Source organism: Ictidomys tridecemlineatus, chromosome 8 (genome assembly GCF_052094955.1).
Source record: "Ictidomys tridecemlineatus isolate mIctTri1 chromosome 8, mIctTri1.hap1, whole genome shotgun sequence".
NCBI lineage: Eukaryota > Metazoa > Chordata > Mammalia > Rodentia > Sciuridae > Ictidomys > Ictidomys tridecemlineatus.
In genome coordinates this window covers 64,809,710-64,829,958 of record NC_135484.1, presented here as the reverse complement: position 1 = coordinate 64,829,958, position 20,249 = coordinate 64,809,710, and the positions used below count along the sequence as shown (strand labels likewise).

Sequence of the window (20,249 nt, the reverse complement as noted above, 5' to 3'; positions counted from 1 at the left end):
GAATTCTGTGAAAACATGTAGGGAACAAACACAAGGAAATAAATATATATTTAAGATACTACCTATGTAAGTATGTACACACTGACACATAGCTCTCCCAAAAGAAGTAATAATCCTCTGTCTATGCCTGTAGGTAGAATCACTATGATGGGGACAGATGCTGACTGATAAGTAAATGTTATGCTGGCAACTCAGATGCCCCACAGGTGAAGCCTAAGTAACATGATTTTCTCAAATACTGAACCCCTCTTAATAAAATTCCTAACAAAAAAAAGCAAGAGTCTTTTCTTGATTTTAATAATGGTAGCATTGTTGTAAAAGTCAATTTATTTTGACACGGAACAACACAAGGTGATTTATATCTAAAACAAAGTTAGAATTTGGGCTTTAATCTTTATAAAGAAAATTTCACTTATATGCATGTACAGCAGGGCATTCAAGGGTGCAAGCTATAGCGCAATTTTTTGTGGTTGGTGACTGCCCTGTGTGTTGCCTGGCATCTGGAAAACCTGGCTACTGTTCAATAAATACCATTATTGTCTACCCTCCTGGGATGACTGAAAACGTCCCCACACATTTCTAAATTGTCCTATATAGGGTGACATTGAGTTCATTGAGAAGCAGTGCTCAGGCATTCTGAATTCATACCTATATCAAGCCACAAAATTAGAAAACTAAGTGTCTGGGTTTTAAATAATCATTTTATTAACCTTTACTTTTAATGCAATGCTCTATAAAATATGCTTATGATGGTATTGAAAGTATCACCAAATAAATCATTCGACAATCCTCTTAATGTGTGCAAGAAAATTTTCTTTAGACCTCAGGGTCTAGAAAAACTAGCAATTTCTTTATTATTTTTACCATTTGATCTTATATTAGGTTATACTTCGTTTTTAGTTTTATGTCCCACTTACAATAGTTATAAGGAAGGAGATTCTTTTTCTCTCTCTATCCACCCAACCCTCGCACACATATACACACACATGCACGCACTCATTTATATCTTCTCCTGACCTCAGATTACTTTCTGTTTTCTATTTTCTCTTCCTGAGTTATTCTCCTAATACTTAATTGCTTATATTGATGCTACAGATCCTTTTTGAAATGAGGCAAAGTATAATTACATAAAGTGAGTAAGAAGATTTAGGACATCTGTCTGCAAATTTTTGCTGTCCCAGAAGCACCTTAATGTTACTCATAAGCATGGATCAAGTTGTGCTACACCCTGTTAATTCTGCCAATGAAAATCCCAAACTTGTTCCATAAATAAACAACTGCACTTGACTTCTGAACTTTTTCATCCTTTTTTCAGCACTAAAAATAAGGGGCATGCAAACTTTTGAAAAATAATACTCTTTTTTATCTTTGAAAATGAAAGAATATCATCCAAATGTTTATACAAACCTAAGTAACAATAAAAGTAAAAAATCATTGCACTCTAAGTCTCACTTGCTAACACAGTATAGGTTTGTCTTTTCTTCTGCCCTTTGCCCATATGCTCATGTAATTTTACAAAGATTTGTGATTATAATTTACTTCAATTTCTTTTCTGGAATTAGATAAGTTAAATTCAGAGACCTGGAATTATGTCAGTAAGAGGAGAAACATATTTTTTATGGAATTGCCTTCTGAAAGAATTTTACAGTAGCTACTATTGCACAATGAGCTTTTTAAACTGTTTTCCTTAAAATGGAATTCTTGAGCCCTCTGCTGGAAGCACTTAGCATTTGTATAAAGCGATAGCATATGGGAGTTTTACAATTCTAAATGAAAAGTTTTTTTTTTTTTTTAGAAGAAAACAACTTGATGGCAAACACATATGGTCTTGTGATTAATATCAGGATACATAATTGGCCAAAGAGAATTTTTTAGCAGATTTATATTGCAAGTAGATATCACATTTGAGAATAATAATGGTGAGAACATTCAAATGAAGGAATACTTTGAACATATTGAACATGGTGTTAATTGGCAAATATTTTATTTCCTTTGTATACTTGATTAAAAAAACATACATTTATATTTTTATCCTCAAATTGATTATCCATTAATTCAACAAATACTTAATGAGCCCAATGAGCCCCTATTATCCATTAAAGGCTTACTAGATATTAAGAACGTATTGATGGGGAAAAAATGCAAATTGAATGCTTTCTCAGAGTGGGTTAAACTGTGATTGGAAATGCCAGATCAATACCTCATTGCATTTTAAAGAAATGGGTTACCAAGGATCTGAATTATTTGCATATAGAGCACAGTGAAATACCCATGCTCCAAAATTTACACTGATTCAGATTGAAGAATGAATAATTGAGTTGTAGTAGTTCACAGAGCACTGCCTGAAAAATAAGTGGTTAATCTGCACTGTACATGGCAGAAATAAAATAATAGCCACCTGTTCTATGGTATTGAATAGATCGAGTTCCTGAAAAACAGATCATAGCCATTCATCTCTATATTAGCATGTATGTAAGGTAGAGAGAGTTTGGTACAACCCCATAAATAAAACCACTGATCTAAGAGGAAACCAAGCCTGATTCCAATCTGTGGCACCATCAGAGAATTATTAGTTGAATCTAGTTATAAGAATCTACTCTTGCTGATTGTTTCTGGAGAAAGTTTCAGTTTTCATCTAAAAATTCATGATCCTAAATATAAGATAGAAATTTGTCTTTGCCAGGCAATGCAAACTTGTTTCAGTAGCAAATTTGCCTTGCTCCTTTCCTGATGAATTTCTCATTCCTTCTCCTCTCTTCTCAAACACTGTGCCCACTACCCAAACTATAATACACATACCATAAGGAAAATTCACCTTCTATTTAAAAAATAAAAGCAGAGAGGAAGAGCTGCATCTTCCCAACATTCAATCCCCAAATGTCCCTGTGTCTCTGAACTTACTCTGTGTACCTCCATCTGTTACTTTGGAATAAGTATCTCTGAGTGGGATATTGTTAAGATGTCAGTTCATTCCAATTTGATCTATCAAGTCATTGCAATACCAATTAAAGTTTCAGAAAGTTATTTTGTGGATACCAGCAACCTGATTGTAAACCTTACATGGAGAGGCAAAAGACTTTGAATAGTCAACACAATAGTGAATGAGAAGAACAAAGTTGGAGGAATAAAAATTCTTGACTTCAAGACTTAATAAAAAGTTCCAGTAATCAAGACAGTGTGATGGCTAAAAAGTAGACAAATAGACCTCTAGATCAGAATAGAAATCCCATAAATATACCCACATAAATGTAGTCAACTGATCTCTTCGACAAAGTAACAAAGGCAATACAATAAAGGCAGTCTTTTCTACAAATGGGGCTGATTCACCTGGACATCCACATGTGAAAATAAACAAACAAATAAATAAATCTAAGCTTCAGTGTTACAATCATCATGGAAATTAACTCAAAATGGATCTAAATGTAAAACACAAAACTAGAAAACTCCCAGAAGACAACATTGGAGAAAAACAAGAGGTATTTAGGTATGATAAAGACTTAAGACACCGAAAAAAGCAATTCATGGAAGAAGTAATTGATAACCTAAACTTTACTAATATTTTTTAAATTTTTTTATTTGTTTTAATTAGTTATACATGACAGTACAATGACTTTGATATATAATATATTTGAATCAGATGTGATATAATTTCTCATTTTTCTGAGTGTACAGGTTGCAGAATCATATTGGTCATGCAGTCACATATATACACACAGTAATAATAATGTCTGTTTCATTCTACTGTCTTTTCTATCCCCCCATACCCTCCCCTCCCCTCCCATTTCTCTCTACCTTATCTAAGGTGATGCTATTCTTTTTTTTCCTCACATCTTCATACATGTATTTTGTATAACGATGAGAGTCTTCTTCCAGCATCCATGCAATTCTCCTTCTCCCTCCCTTACCTTCCCACCTCTCTTCCCTATCTAGAGGTAATCTTCTTCCCATGCTCTTCCTCCCTACTCCATTTTGAGTCACCCCCCTTATATCAGAGAAGACATTCGGCATTTGTTTTTTTGGGATTGGCTAACTTCACTTAGCATAATCTGCTCTAATGCCATCCATTTCCCTGCAAATGCCATCTTATTATTTTTTAGTGCTGAGTAATATTCCATTGTGTATAAATGCCACATCTTTTTATCCATTCATCCATTGAAGGGCATCTAGATTGGCCCCACAGTCTAGCTATTGTGAATTGTGCTGCTATAAACACTGATATGGCTGTGCCCCTGTAGTATGCTGTTTTTAGTCCTTTGGGTAGTTTGAGAAGAAGAATAGCTGGGTCAAGTGGTGGTTCTATTCCCAGCTTTCCAAGGAATCTCCATACTGCTTTCTAAATTGGCTGCACCAATTTGAAGTCCCACCAGCAGTGTATTAGTGTACCTTTTTCCGCGCCCCCCCCCCATCTCACCAGCACTTGTTGTTTGACTTCATAATGGCTGCCATTTTTACTGGAGTGAGATGGTATCTTAGAGTAGTTTTAATTTGCATTTCTCTGACTGCTAGAGATGGTGAGCATTTTTTCATATATTTGTTGATTGGTTGTATATCCTCTTCTGAGAAGTGTCTGTTCAGGTCCTTGGCCCATTTGCTGATTGGGTTATTTGGGTGTTTTTTTTTTTTTTTTTTTTTTTTGGTATTTAGCTTTTTGAGTTCTTTGTATACCCTAGAAATTAGAGCTCTATCTGATGTGTGAGGGGTAAAAATTTGTTGCCAGGATGTAGGCTCCCTATTCACCTCACATATTATTTCTCTTGCTGAGAAAAAATTTTATAGTTTGAATTCATCCCATTTATTGATTCTTGGTTTTAATTCTTGTGCTATAGGTGTCTTATTAAGGAAGTTGGGGCCTAGCCCCACGTGATGGAGATTAGGGCCTACTTTTTCTTCTAATAGACCCAGAGTCTCTGTTTTAATTCTGAGATCCTTGATCCATTTTGAGTTAACTTTTGTGCCCGGTGAGAGATAGGGATTCAATTTCATTTTGTTGCATATGGAGTTCCAGTTCTCCTAGCACCATTTGTTGAAGATGCTACCCTTTCTCCAGTGCATGCTTTTAGCACCTTTGTCTAATATAAGGTAGTTGTAGTTTTGTGGGTTAGTCTCTGTTGGACTTTACTAATATTAAAGACTTCATTATCAAGGAAATGGCAGACAAACCATAGATTGGAGAAAATATTTGCAAAAACACATCTGACAGGATTGTTACCCAAAATACACAAAGAACTCTAAAAACTCAACAAAAGAAAAATAAACAATCTGGTTTTAAAAATGGGCAGAAGACCTGGGAAGCCTGTCTCAAAGAAAATGGCAAACAAGCACATGAAATGTTCAGTATCATATTTCTTTCAGGAAAAGCATATGAAAGCAACAGTGAAATATCATGCCCCCTATTAACACGCTGCACCAACATCCAACATACCAACAACACTAAGTACCTGCAGGGACATGGAGCAATGGAAACTCATTCATTGCTGACAGTAATGCAAAATGGAATAGCTGCTTGAGAAAAGTTTGGCAGTTTCTTACAAAATTAAACATATTTTTAATGTATGAGCCATGAATAATCCTCCTTGGTATTTAACCATTAAAGTTGAAAAGTTAGGTTTATACAAAAACATGGTGTCTGTAAGAGCTTTATTCATAATTGCGAAGACTTAGAAGCAATCAAAATATCTCTCCATAGGTAAATGGATAAATAAATTGTGGCACATCCAAAGGATGGAATATTATTCATTGTGTTTTAGTTAGCTTTTTCACTGCTGAGATTAAAGGACCTGACCAGAACAATTGTAGAGGAGGAAAGGTTTATTCAAGGACTCACAGTTTTAAGAGGTCTTAGTCCATAGGAGGCCAGCCCCAATCTCTTGGGCAGAACATCATGGCAGAGTGTGTGTGGCAGAGAGAAGCACCTCACATGGTGATCAGTGAGCAGAGAGAGAAAACCTCCACTCGCCACCAGATACAAAATATATACCCCAAAGCCATGCCCCCAGTGAAACACTTCCTTCAGCCATACCCCACCTTTCTTTCATTACTATTCAGTTAGTCTCATCAGGGATTAATTAACTGATTAGGTTAAAGGTATAACTCACTCATTTCTCCTCCAAACCTTGTATTGACTTACACATGAGCTTTTGGGGAACACCACATAGAAACCATAACACAGTGCTAAAAAGAAATGAGCTATCAAACCAAGAAAAGATGTGGAGGAAACATAGATGTATATTGGTAAGTGAAGGAAGTCAACTTGAATAGGATGCATATTGTATGAGTTCAACTATATGACATTCTTGAAAAGGCAACACTGGAGAGTCAGTGTAAAGATCAGTGGTTGCTAGAGTGGGGTGATGGGAGGGAAATATGAATAAGCCAAGCACAGAGGATATTTAGGGTAGTGAAACTATTCTGTATGATCTAATGGTAAAAACGTGTCATTACATATTTACCAAAACTCACAGAATGTACAACATCAAGAATAAACCCTAATGTTAACTGTGGACTTTGGGGGAAAATGATGTGTCAGTGTAGGGTCATCAGTTACAACAAACAAGCCATTCTGTGGTGATATTGAATGGCAGAGCTGTGTATGTGAAGGGGCAGGAGAAACACAAGTACCCTCCCTGTGAACTTTGTCTTGAATTTTGCTGCAAACCTAAAACTGCCAGGGGTGCACAGAACTGTAATCCCAGCAGTCGAGGCCACAGCCTCAGCAACCTAGTGAGGCCCTAAGAAACTTGCTAAAATCCTGTCTCAAAATAAAAAATAAAAAGGGCTGAAGATGTGGCTCAGTGGTTAAGTGCCCCTTGATTCAATCCCCAGTAAAAAACAAAACAAAAACAGACAAACAGACAGACAAAAAAAAAAAAAAACTGTTCTAAAAAAAAGTCTATAAATTAAGGAATTGAAATTTAAAAACACAAGTAAAAAGTTTGAAACTATACTTACGTCCGTCCCAGTCTATACAAAAACTTGTGATAGGAAGATTTGGCCTGAGAATTATGATTTGCCAACTAGACTTTACGTATTTCTGTCTACTTAATATTTCTACAAGGCTGAATAATATGATTAGAGATTTAACACATTCTCAAACTGAAACTCTTGATCTCTTCCCTCCAAGCCAGCCTCTTTATTTGTTTTACTGTTTTCAGTTAAGGCACAACAGTCTATACAGTTAGCTAACACTGGACTTAAAGTACCAGGGCAGTGAGGAAACTTGTCTGGTTTATTTTCATATCCACAATGACAAAAATGGTGCCTAGAGCATTAGGCTTAGAAAAGATTGGCTGATGTACAAATATGAAACAATAAGCCCCACTATATATAATTATAATGCACCAATAAAGTAAAACTAAAACTTCAGAAGAATTTGGGGAGTGGGTGCATTTCCTTGCCTTCAGTTTTCTCATTCGCCATATTTAGGTTATATTTGTTGACAATAGTAAGAAGTGGAAAGAGGTCTGAGAAGGACAGATAATAGAAATGAAATGCCCCATGTGATGCCTGGTATACAGTCAGAAGTGTGTAAATACTGGAAGTAAACATAGAAGTTAGGACTATTGTGAAGTAGATTTTTTTTTCACAGAATTAACAATACTAACAATGGCAGCTCCCTTGTTTATTCTATAAAATATACCAGGAATTATTCTAAGCATTTTATCTGGGTTATCTAATTTACCCTTACACAAACTCTATGAAAACAGGTAGCAGTAATCTATTTCTTTATAAGATGATGCTAAAAACAAACATGCCAATAACTTATCCATGTTTCCATGGCAGACTCCAAAGCCGTACTTTTGCTGCCAATCCCTATAAAGTAAATGCAAGGAATTCCCCAAAATGAATATGGAATTGGATATTAATGATGTATTTTTTTATACAAGGACTTATTTCACAGCTTTCTTCAATGCAATTAGACACGTTCAGGCCACTGCTCCTACAACACTTAGCATTATTACACCACAGCTTACTAATTCCATTTGGCTCCTTTCTTCTCTCTCTGTTCAAACACCTAGCAGAGACACAGTTTTAGTATCCCCTATAAATGAACATTGGTATCAACTCCAATCATCCTTTTAGAGAACTTCCACCCTTGGATGTCTGTATTTTGAAGTAATACTTCCTATTCGGTCATGATAGCATTTTAAGAAACTAGCTCCCTTTCGGAGAAGCCCAGCTTCATTAGTAAAACTCTTTGGGATGAAACCTGCCTTCTTCATCACACTTGAAAGAGCACTGGTTATAAAAGTAAGTCTTAATAATTAATTTGGCTTTTCTTTTAACCTGTAATGACCTTCATGTTTCATTATATTTTAATTGCTGGGACTGCTGCTTTGTCTTAATGTTAGAAACTATCAAAAATATGTTCTTCTTTTTCAAATGATTAGCCACATTTTTAAAGGTGATGTAAGTATATATAATTTATCTTTACATTTTGTTAAATAATGTATTTTATTAATTTAAACATAATGAAGAAAACTAGGTTGGAAAAGACTAGCTGACAGAACTGTTAATCTCGGAGCTTTGAAATATCAGAATCATATTAACAAAGAAAAGGCCAAAAAAGAAAAGGAAGTTTGCTCATAGGATATGAAAGGCCCTCGTTTTTTTTTTAATAATTAAAAATTATTTTGCCACTTTCTTCCATAAAATCAGGCATCCCCAACTAAGTGCTCCTACAGCAATCCATGCCTACCACAATCTTAGCTTAATAGTTACCCCATGGCTTAATAGTTCTATTTGTCTCTTTTCTTTCTCCACTTGAGCACCTAGCTCAAATATTTGATCCATCGTTCTTCCTTATGTCCTGAAATCATAATTATAAACATGCATTTTCTCAGTCCTTAAAGCAGTCTTTTAAGATAGATATTATTTTATACAGCTAAGAACACTAAGGCACATAAAATCGAGTAGTTTTCTCAAGCACATTCTGCCAGCAAGTATAGGAATCAGGATTTGAACTCAGAAAGACCTAGAATTCTTAGGCTAAGGTCACTGGGCAATGCAGGCAGTTTGGAGCCCAGGAGGTTGAATCTAGTTGGAGGGTACCCTGGGGATGATAGCTCTTGCTAAGTTTTGTATAGGAGGTGAACTTAGAGTTGGATCTTAAAGAACAGGAGGATTTTTACATATGGAGATTGAAGTAGAAGGTGGGCCTTCAAGAGAAAAAGGTATTGCTTGTGTGGAATATGGTGGACTGTTGGCTTTCCCAAAAGGGCCAGAAGGTCTCAGAATTGGAAAGTAGCTTTTAAAGTCAGGATGGGGCACATCATGAGGGTTTCTGAATACAAAAACAAATTTTTGAACTATCTGATTTACGAAGAACTTCTGAATTCTAACCAGTGTTGCTCAGGAGGAGCGCTCCAACAGAAATACTTATGAACATTTCCCAACATGATAGAGGCATTTAGAAAGCACAAGTCATAGGTTTCATTATCCTTACTTATCCTTACTTGAGTTTCTATTCCCCTAAAACTAAGGTGTCATTTTATAGAGGCACAGAGCATGGGTAATTTGGAAAATCCTTTTGCTTTAAACATGGGCACCACCTTGTGGATAAACAATCCTTAGCATGATGGTTTGGGAAAAGAAAAACAAAACTTAAATTGAGAGCAATTTCTAGATCTTATGTTTCATGGATCCATTTACAAGAATTCTCTTATACAGAAAGACTTCATGCAAGTGGTTTCATGTCTCTTGACTATTTAATTTGAAAGTTATTTTTGCTGTTGTATTCAATTTATTTGATGGCATAAATTCAAAATTGTGATAATTTACCATTTTACTATGTTATATGAAAAAAAAAGAATACCAAAGAAAGAAAGTATAAAGAAAAGTAAAACTGTGTTCATTTATTCTTTTAAGTGATATTAGACCACATCTAATTTTCAGGTGCATGAGTGTTGGTGCTTGCAAAAGTGATTGTGTTCATGTGTGCACGTGTGCATGTGTGTTTAATAAAAACATTAGTTGTCTGACTTTAATATGCTCAAATCCTTCAGCCTACTTTCCACAAACTCAGAAGAAAGTAAATTCAAACTCTCTTGAAGCGAGTAATGTGGAAGATAGCTATGAAGATACCAACTCATTTTCTCATGGGCAAAGAAAAAAAAGTCATTGACTTACTGTAGCTACTAAAGACAATCTCTATCATCAGCTAATCTAAAGCAAGGGAAAATAGGAGAGAAAAATGAAGAGAGACAGAAGAAGATAGAGCCTCATGATAATAAAGTTGAGCTGAAGAAGGAAGGGCAGGGGCGTCAGGGTCTGTCTGTGGTCCCTGTGCTATCTGAGTCCTGCCTTGCTCTCCCAGAGCTTGACCAGGCAAGATCTGAATGCTGACCCAGGTGGTCCACATCATCCCCTGTGCAGAATCTCATCTCAAGTCCTACTCTCCTCCCCTTTCACAAATTTCTGGCCCCACATCCTGCCTAAATACATTGTGCCCCAGACTTCTTCCAGTTTAGAGGTTCTTAATTAGAGATTGTGCAAATCAGCTATCACTACCAACTCTCCTTAAGTTGATAATTAGGTGACATGATTGAACAAAGTATTCAAAAGTGCATCCAGCCAGGAAAGCAACTGGACCACTTTATGCCTGAATTCTGACGTAATAACTCACACTGGGAATTGTCACCTGACCAAACCTACTAGCCAGTCTTATCCCCAGTTGGCCAAAATTAGTGCAGTCTCAGCATTTGGTGTGGGGATCAGCTGAGGACCTCTTGTCCAGATAATGGGATTGTCACCTCCCTAGATAACACTGTTCACTCCTTCTGACAAGCACAACCCCCTGTATTCTGCCACATGAGGGCCAGGTGTAGGTGGGTGGGTGGGAGGGCATTCTCTATACAAATGGACCAGTGAACAAGAGGCATTGATTCCCCACCTAAGTCTGCTCCTAGTTGCATCAAAACTGTTTACAAATCTGGAAAAAGCTCCAGCTCTGCCTACATTTCAGTGTCATTGAGGGAAGAGGAATGCCAAGCCTACTTTTTTTTTTTTTTTTTTTTTTTTTGCTGAGGTTTTTAACCTTTGACATTGGGTTCTAGGCCACTTAGTCTTAGGCATCTTGCATTTTCTGGATTTGTGTTGTCCATTGTTTATGCCTCTGTTTGAGTTGAGTCCCCCAGACTACTGAGTGACTGGATATGTCAAGCCACCCCCACTCAATACTAGGCTCACAGCTCTCAGGAGACATCCTCCCTTCCTAACAGAGATGCTTGAGTGACGACACCTCCCATCTCTCCAGCTTTGAGTGACATATTGATGGACCTAAGTTTTTGAAAGGATTAAATATAACCTACATTACTATATAGAAGTTAAATTCAGCTTACCTTAGTTTTCCCTCATGGATGTGCATATATGAGATCCCTTCCTTCTATGAGTTATTTGAGACAGATGGTAGTTAAATCTCCTGCACTGTAAATCATGAGGCAATTGAACCTTTGTTTTTATTCCAAGAAGCCCAAACACGAATTCTATAGAAAACTACATTAGAACAACCAGTTACCAAAGAGCAATAGAGCTGAATTTAAAAGACTTCTACAAGTAGGATTTGCAAACGCTGGTCCTGTTTCCCTAAGTGAGAACCAGCTATTATGATAGAATTTCTTTCTCCAAACCTTCAGAAGCACTTAGGGATTTTCTGTGCTAAAATGTCTTTTGGAGAAACTTATGTTATAAGATGAGAAAGAAACTGGAGAACAAAAATAAGAAACAAAGACCAAAACAATCCCAATATGGGTATCTCATGTGAAGGTGTCTCGCAGTGAGCCTGTTGGATATGTTACACATGCTATGGAATATTCATCTTGTCTCTCTGTGATATCTGCCTCTGCGTTTGGTGTTACTGAGCCTTGGAGGTTATCGTGTATGCCAGTTGTGTGAAATAAGCGCAACTGATAGGATTTAAAGGCTAAGAGTAACCTTTCTAATCCATCTATTCCCCATTCCCCGCCTTAGGCTATGCCTCTTCTGCAAGACTGTACAACATCCTCGTTCCTCTGACAGGAGCTGTGCTTATTTCCTGAATGTCAGTCAAAGCCTCGCTCCTTGAGGAGGTGGAGAAATGCAAGTTTCTCCTTCTGACTGAATGGAAAACAGCTATAAAGAATTTCTAGAATAAGTTGAGCATTTGTATTTTTGCCAACTGTACTTAACTTTTTTGCTTCTTTACTTCAGTAGTTCAGAAATGTAATTTATGTTTAGATTAATTAGTAAAATTAATTTGGAATTAATCATATGTGTAAAGATGAATTCATAATTAAATAAACCTTTCCATTGTGAATGATAGCTATGTGCTATCATTGTTCTAAGTACTTAGAAAAAATAGAAGTGCTGGAGCTTGTAGAAACAGGAGATAAATAAATGTGTGATAAGTTAAGAAGTGATAAGCTCTATGAAGAACACTAAAGCCAAGTTAAGAAACAGAATAACAGGTTCTGGGAAGTGGAGTATTATTTTATATAGGATTTTCAGGGAAAACCTCTATAATAAGGTAATATCTAAGTATATGTCTGAAGGATGTCAGGAAAACCATGCTAATATCTTAAGGAAGAGAGGACCGGTTTGGTTGACAATATTTTAAAAAGGTAATGTGAGTGGCCAAGAGAGAAAGCAGGGCCACTAGTTTAGAGGCCATCATAGTTAAGTCTAGGAGGTAGGGTGGATTGGACTAGAGTGATCATTGCAGTGATTGGATTGTGGACCTGTTTTGAGGACAGAACTGCCAGGAATTCCTGATGGATCAGTTGTGAAGTATGGGGAAAATAAAGTCAAGAATGACACTGAGGTTTTAACATAAATAAATAGTTTCTGTTTTCTGACATGGTAAGTTTGAGAGAAGAGCCTGTTTGGTGGATGGTAGAATGATCAAGAATTCAGTTTGGGGCATGTGGGGTTTGAGCTGCCTGCTGGACATCCATGTGACCAACTGAGAAGGCGGTTGGGTATTAGAGTCTGGAGTTCAAGGTGTGAGGCTGGGGCAGGAGAAGCAAACTGAAGTGTCATGAGTATGTGGATGGTGTTAAAGCCATAGGATTGCATGAGACCATCCATGGAGTGAATGGAGAAAGGAAGCAACAGGTCTGAGAATGGAGCCCTGGGCATCTCCAAAGCAGAGGTTGGGAAGGAGAGTGGCTTCTGATATAAGAAAGCCAAGAAGAAATGTCCCAGACTTAAGGGGCAGAGGAAATCATTCCAAGAAGGTACACAATCACCTTTGTTTAATGGCTGTTTAACTAGGGTAAAATTAATACTAAGAAATGGCCATTGGACTTGGGAGCATATACATCACTGGTTACCTTGATGGAATCATTTTTTTAATGAAACAATGGGAAGAAAACTTCCAAGGAATGGGTACAAGGAAAAACAGAGCAGAGCTAATGGCAGCAGGGTATGAGGACAATTTCCTAGAGAGTTTTATAAAGAAGGGGAAGGAATATGGAGGAGCTGTGGCATCAAGGGAAGGGCTTTCTATTTCTCAAGAAAAGAGATATATCAGCATATTTGAATGCCAAAGGGAACTATCATCCAATAGAAGGAGAATAAACAGTGGTGCAAAAAATGAGAGGGAACAATTAAAGGCAGAAGAGGTTGAGATCAAGTATACAAGTAGAGTGTTTGGGGAAAACAAAACGTGCTGATACAGGTAGAGGTGGGTTGGCAGGTTTGGAGGAAGTCTTTGGAAGGTTAGCAGGTGAAAATAAGACAGAGGAGTTGGAGGCTCAAGGAAAAAGGAGCACTTGTAACATAACAGTGTGGAAGAGTGAGTTGGCAACATTAGTGTTGCTCATGCTTCCCTACACCTCAAAACCACGGGGAGGGGGGTGGGTTTGGGGCTTGTCAAAACACTAATTAAATCACTTTAAAAGTTTTTGATTGAGTAGATCTCAAAGGTACCCAAGAGTTTCCAATTTTTACTGGTTTCCAGAAGATAGTGTGCTGCTGGCCCACAGATGAGAATTTGGGGCCCACTGGACTGTTGGGATGAGTGGTAAGGGTACCCTTAAAGGCTGTCTGGTGCCTGGAAGTCATCCATGAAAGTGAATTTGTCAGCATGGTTGTATGTCCTTGTCCTGCCCTGTTCCGTGGCTCAATAGCTGTCAGAAGTAGGCAGTTAGTTGGACTGAATCAGTAAAAGAAGCAAAGAATTGATATCACCAGGATACTTGGGAAGGTTACTTCTCTGTGATGTCTTTGTATGCTGAAAATGCAATGTGTAACTTTTTTATTATAAATAGGAAGGATTAGAGGCTGAGAAAGAGTAAAATGAGAGTTTGTGGTTGAAGTTCAGTGTTGTAGGGCTTAGAAGTAAAATGGAATAATAGCCACCTCTGGCCTCAAGGCAAGGAGAAACTTAAGTCCCTTTCCCTAAAATACCTGTTTACTATGTTGTTTCTATGATCTACTAAAGAGCAAAATTCTGAAATGTACTTTGAAAAACTCAATTTCTTTGTATTTTATAAGGTTATGTCACAAACTGAATTTTAAGGGGATTAGAATGTTCTTTGAAAATCTTTATATCCTCCTACAAAAAATAAGCGGTAATGTACTGAGCTTTACACGTAGGAAATGAGTATTGGTTGATGCATTAAGGAGAAAACTGGGCTGTTAAGAGTGAGGACCACAGCTCACTAATCAAAACAGAGAGAAAAGAACTGACTTAATTCAGAACAGTATTGATTCAGATGAGTAGGTTTAGCAGCAATTTAAATTTAGTATATTTACACATTAAGAAGTACTATATAAGTTTTTTAATGTACCTGATGATCTTCTTTTTATTGAAAAACAAAACAGATTTTATTGGAGCCAGGCGTGATCCAGGATGTCTTAGCAGCTGGCAGTCACCTACAACTGTTGGAGCTTCTCAACTTATGTTCCCACTATCTTATTCAGGTATGTGAGCTTACCTCCTGACCATGTGCCCTTCACATTCCCTTCCACTGTAGTTGTAAGCTGTCCCCCATCAACTGGAGCCCAATGATAGGTAAAATGTGTGTATGTGTGTCAGGGGTGGCCTGTGGTGGTACAATTTCTCCAGAAAACTCTCCTAAGAGGGCAGCTACAGTTCTTGTGTCTGCAGATGTGAATGTTCCCCTCCATCCTCCCTTCTGCCCCAGGTCTCCACTATCCTCAGGCAGCAGATTAATTCAGTAACCATGCCCAGGCTTCTCTGTGGGACCCTGGGGTAATGACTATGGAAAGTATCTTGGTCTGAAGTAATACTGTCTGGTTTTGGAAATAACCACTAATACAAGAAAGTCAAATAGCAACAGTAACAGTATAACACAAAAGTCATACATGATTTGTTACCATGTAAACTTCCCAGGCTGTAAATGCTGGAGAAGGAACCGGTGAGCTGAACACCCTTGCTTCCCTGATTCACTGGCCCTGTGAGGTTGGCGGGGCGAGAGAGAACCTCCATTCTCTGAGCACCTACTGTGTATTCACAGATGTTTCACATTCAGCTCTCAAAACAGTTTTGCATATTTTTAAAAATGAAAAATTAGAGAATTGAAATATATTCTACTTGCTGGGGACAATTTGACTGGTAAATGGTAGGTCTTCTGATTCCCAGGGCCTGTTTGCCCCTTGGATGAAAACTCTGTTGGGTAGGAAAATATAGGACATCTTAGGCAGCCTCCTGGCTGTGAGACTTTTTTAATTTTACAGAAAGCTAAGAAATAATTTCCTATTTTAGGATTCTTCCATTTCCCCCACTGATTTCACTTTGACTTGCAATTATTACAGCATTACAACAGTAATGAAGATTAATTTTAAAAAACAATAAATCAACACAATTTTATTATCTTCATGCATGTAACATAATATTAGTGAGCAGAAAAATCCTGTTTGTTTTCCTGCCCAATTATTTTATTTTCCTTGCTGATCGTTTTCTCTAATTCTAAATATGTCCTTTATTATTGACTTCTGTTACCCACTAGGTAGTTTACAAAGCTCTTTCTCATGTAGCGTCTTATTTCATCTTCCTACCAGTGCTGGGAAATGGGAACCAGTGCTTCCCAGGGAGACAGTGTGAGGAATGTCAGCCATTCTCACCTCAGGAGCAATTCAAACACAGTATATGAAATTTTTATCATTATCTTGGCACATTTAATCTTGACAGTAAATGTTTAACTTTTTTATCTATTTTCCTTCCTTTTCCCCTCAATATTGTTGGGTGGTATGGGAATGTTGTTTCTAATTCCTTTCTGCCAGTAGCAAACGGGAATCATATAGAAAGGTTACAAGACTTTGAAAGTGCATATTTGACTTGTGAAATTGAAGTTACTTTTATTTGACATTTCTACATCAAATACTGCAACTAGAGTTTTAAGCATCATTGGCTGATTCACTTTTTCCATGGCAGATAATAATCAGTGATGCATGTTGACAAGTTTGATTAGAGTGCTAATTATCATGATGCACATTATAAATGGTGTGTATATACGGTATGTGTGTGTATATCTTTACCTATGATTTCCTATAAATGGGAATTGCAAATGAACATTAGAATTTTATGTGTATTTTGCTCTGCCCCATTAGAGGAATTTGTTGAGCTCTTCAGTGACTTGTACTCTTTGGGATTGGACTCTTGTGCTTCTTTAGTTTGCTGACATGGAAGTGAAGTTAGCACACAGACATATTTTGTGGCAGTAATTATTCAGGCTTCTTGAACAGTGGTTGAAACTTTCAGTCTTTTCACAAAAATATTTTCATTTTATTTTCTCACATAACTTTACTTTCCCTTTTTAAATTATTGTTTTTTTAGTTGTTAATGAACCTTTATTTTATTCATTTATTTGTATGCGGTCCTGAGAATCGAACTCAGTGCCTCATACATGTGAGGCAAGGGCTCTCCCACTGAGCCAGGACCCCAGCTCATACTTTCTCTTTTGATCTTCAATTATTGCAAGATCTTGAACTTGTAGAAGGAAACTTAAACTGTATGAGACCAAAACCATGTGTATGTAGAAAACTTACTACTTTAATCTTTTAAAAGTACATATATATCTTCCTTCTCTCTCAGGATAAAAATTTTTATTATATTAGTCTGCTTTTATATTTTAAAACAGTCTTAAAGCTGTACATATTTACTAATTTTTGGCAATATTACTCAACTAATTTTGAATTTCATGTGGGACCATTTTGTTAAGTATATGAAAATATTTTTGTTAAAATGAAAAATCCCCAGTGCTTAAAATGTATGAAAAGTTATAGCCTGCTAATCAATAAAAGCTGATATATTTCTCCATTCTTGTTTGGTACTTTGTTCAAGTAGGGAGTTTTTGAAACTGTTTTCCTCACTAAGATGTCTGGTATTGTTTTGTTGTTCTTAAATTTCCATCTTTTTTGTTTGTTTGTTTGTTTCCCCACTGAAACTGTGAAGGATAGACCCATCTTCTAAGACCCAGTGTTGTTCTCCAGTGCTCATTAAAAGGCATGTCCAGGGAGAACCCTCAGTGGGTCTTCCCTGAGCCTTCATGGCCACCAGCTATTGTCTTGGCCTGAAGCTCCTCTGAATACCTGTAAATATTGCTGCTGCCCTTCCCTGCCCTCTCCCCCACCCCCCAAAATAGAAGAGACATTTTGAGTCCACTCTGCTGATTCCTTTCTCTTGCTCATCCTCTGGCAGGCTGCTGAGGGTAGAAACCCCAAACCCCAAGCCTCAAGAACAGTACCTCTCATGTCAACAAAATTAGCTATTGAATTAGCTTCTGAGGGCTGTGAGGCCTTCATACAGGGTCTCAAAGCATATTTGTGGAGACAAGGGAGAGGCCGATATGGCAGGGAGTGGGCCACAACAGTTAAGAGCCACCCAATCCAGTTAAGGGATTTACAAACAACCTTTCAAGTCTGCATTCTTTCTTGCCAGTTTTGCAGTGGGATTCCATAGGACTCTCTCCTGTGTAGCCTGTCATGATAGTATACTAAGATCTTTCCGACTTTTGTCTGCTATTTGAGATTCACAGCCTAGATCCAGTCCCAGATACAATGTGAAAGCTTCTTTCTCTTTTCCTTGTTCACTGGGCTTTTCCAGAAAATTTCACCAGAAAGGTGCACCAATTAATTAAAGAACAGTTCCTGCCTTTCAAACAGGTCCTGGTAAAAGGCACAAATGACCTTGCTTTTCGCGTTTGTGTGTTGACATATATTTTATTCACTGTTTTAAATATTGTTAAGGAAACTCTAGAATAACAGTTTTCAGAGTGATAGGCTACAGATATGGATTTCAACATGTCCAATGGTATACTAAGTTTCTCATATAAGTGTTACAAACTTTTTGAATCTGGTTTGGTTCTCCAAACTCTGATTTTTTTTCCTAGTCAATTTCTTTTCTTTTTTTATTTCTTATTTTTTTTAGTTGTAGTTGGTACAATATCTTTATTTATTTTTAATAAATTTTATTTATTTATTAAAATTGGGTCTTAGAAGAGGGGTCTACCCTTCATACTTCCAGCAGAGAAACAAACAAACAAACAAACAAAAAAGATGGAAATTTGCTGAAGATCAAAACCAGTGCTCACAAGGCAAGTGCTCTACCACTGAGCTACAGCCCCAGCCCCTTCCTAATCAATTTCTAACTAACTATTAAACATCTCCAGCTAAGTATCACATTCAAACTTCATGTATGAAAACCTGCCCTTCTCTATACTGACAGTACATTATTCTGCTTGTTGCCTAAAATCCTGTGATGTTTTAGATGCCTTCCTCACTACCCTATCCAATCAGTCACCAAATTAGGTAGAGTCTACGTCACAGATGTCTCTCCCACTTCATCCTTTTCTCCAGCACTAAAGTTACTGCCTTTCTGTAGACCCTCACCCTTCTTGCATAAGGGCTACAATTAGGTCATAATATTCTCCTAAGAGATTTGCTTGTTTCTGTACTCTATCCAGGCCAAACCCTAGTCCTTTGAGCATCATTATCTTTCCCAGGAAAGGGAATCAACATTTATAGAGGACCTATCAGTGCTGAGTGTTTGGCAAGGACTCAGCTTTCCATTCTGTTAAGTAACCTCTTAAGGCAGATAGGTGGTATATTCTTTTTACAGATGGAATAATTTACATGCCTAAAGAAGGTGTTAATCTTGTTTGGAAACTTCCACCAACCACCCTGATGGAATGGTCACCTACAAAAATTCTCAGTTCTATGTCTAGCCAGGCTAATTCCTCCCGAGCCTCATCTCTAGCCATAATGCCTTTCCTAGCCCACTTTGATCTGAACCCTGAGACAGAACTTTAATAGGGGACTTGTCATCAGGGGAGAACAGATGGTGGAGATCTTCAGGCTTTCCATCTCCCTTAGAAAATAATGAAGGGCAGGAGTGAATGGAGAAAATACACACACACACACACACACACACACACACACACACGCACACGCACACACACACCATGTCCTGTGCTGATACACAAGGTCATAAGATCAGGAGTATTCAACCCTGGACTCTGTGTTGTATCCCCTGAAAGTGACGCCTTAGGAGCCATATGCTTTACTAAAGATGCCATTTTTTTGTAGTCAGCTTTCTAAAAACAAAACAAAACAAATGCTTTCTATATTTTGTACCACCTTCCCCAAATAGTATAGGCTATGGCTTGAATAGCTAGTGTTCTTTCTATTCACCAGGTATTACAGCCTTTATAAAGATATGTAACTTGAATGTGTTAATAAGAAAGAACATCACATAGACTTCCAATAAAACAAAGTAGTGAATTCATAAACTCCCTTTGAAAGGAATGTGCTTCTAATATCTATTCCCAGGCAGCAGGTGGCAGTGTGAATCCACCAGATTTTGGTAGTTAATTTAAAGCAAAAATCAGAAAAAAAATGAAAAGAAAAATTATTTATTTTGCTACATATTAGTCTTCTGACCTAATCAGTAAAAAAGTCATTATTCACACCACACTGGGCAATATGCATTGTAATTTTTAACAAATAATAGGAAACTGTTAATGTGTTCACAGGAAATACAGTTTTGTCTTGGGCTTCTGTGGTCATTTATCACCGCACTTTGTGAAATCACTCATTTGTTCTAATTTGAATGTAAATGACTCTAAGGTTTTACAAATAAGGTGACAGACTCACATAAATGTAATTGCAGGGTTCATCTCCCTCTTTTTATATATCACTCATTAGGTTATGAATTAAATACATCGTATTAAACCAGGGGCATGTCCAATGATGATATTGTAATGGCAAATTACTCTATGCTATTAGAGGTGTATTTTTTATTCATGGACATT

At 37.2% G+C, this 20,249-nt stretch overlaps 1 protein-coding gene across 9 annotated transcripts in view; it reads left to right on the top strand.

Annotated features, from left to right (window-relative positions):
- The window catches only part of Klhl32 (kelch like family member 32), a 188,317-nt gene that overhangs the window by 91,207 nt on the left and 76,861 nt on the right, over positions 1 to 20,249 (top strand). For all 9 annotated transcript variants that reach the window (XM_040283120.2, XM_040283122.2, XM_005338003.5 and 6 more), the window contains one exon: positions 14,800 to 14,898. In XM_040283120.2, coding sequence (XP_040139054.1) covers positions 14,800 to 14,898 — 99 coding nt within the window. The remainder of the gene's footprint in view (positions 1 to 14,799; positions 14,899 to 20,249) is intronic.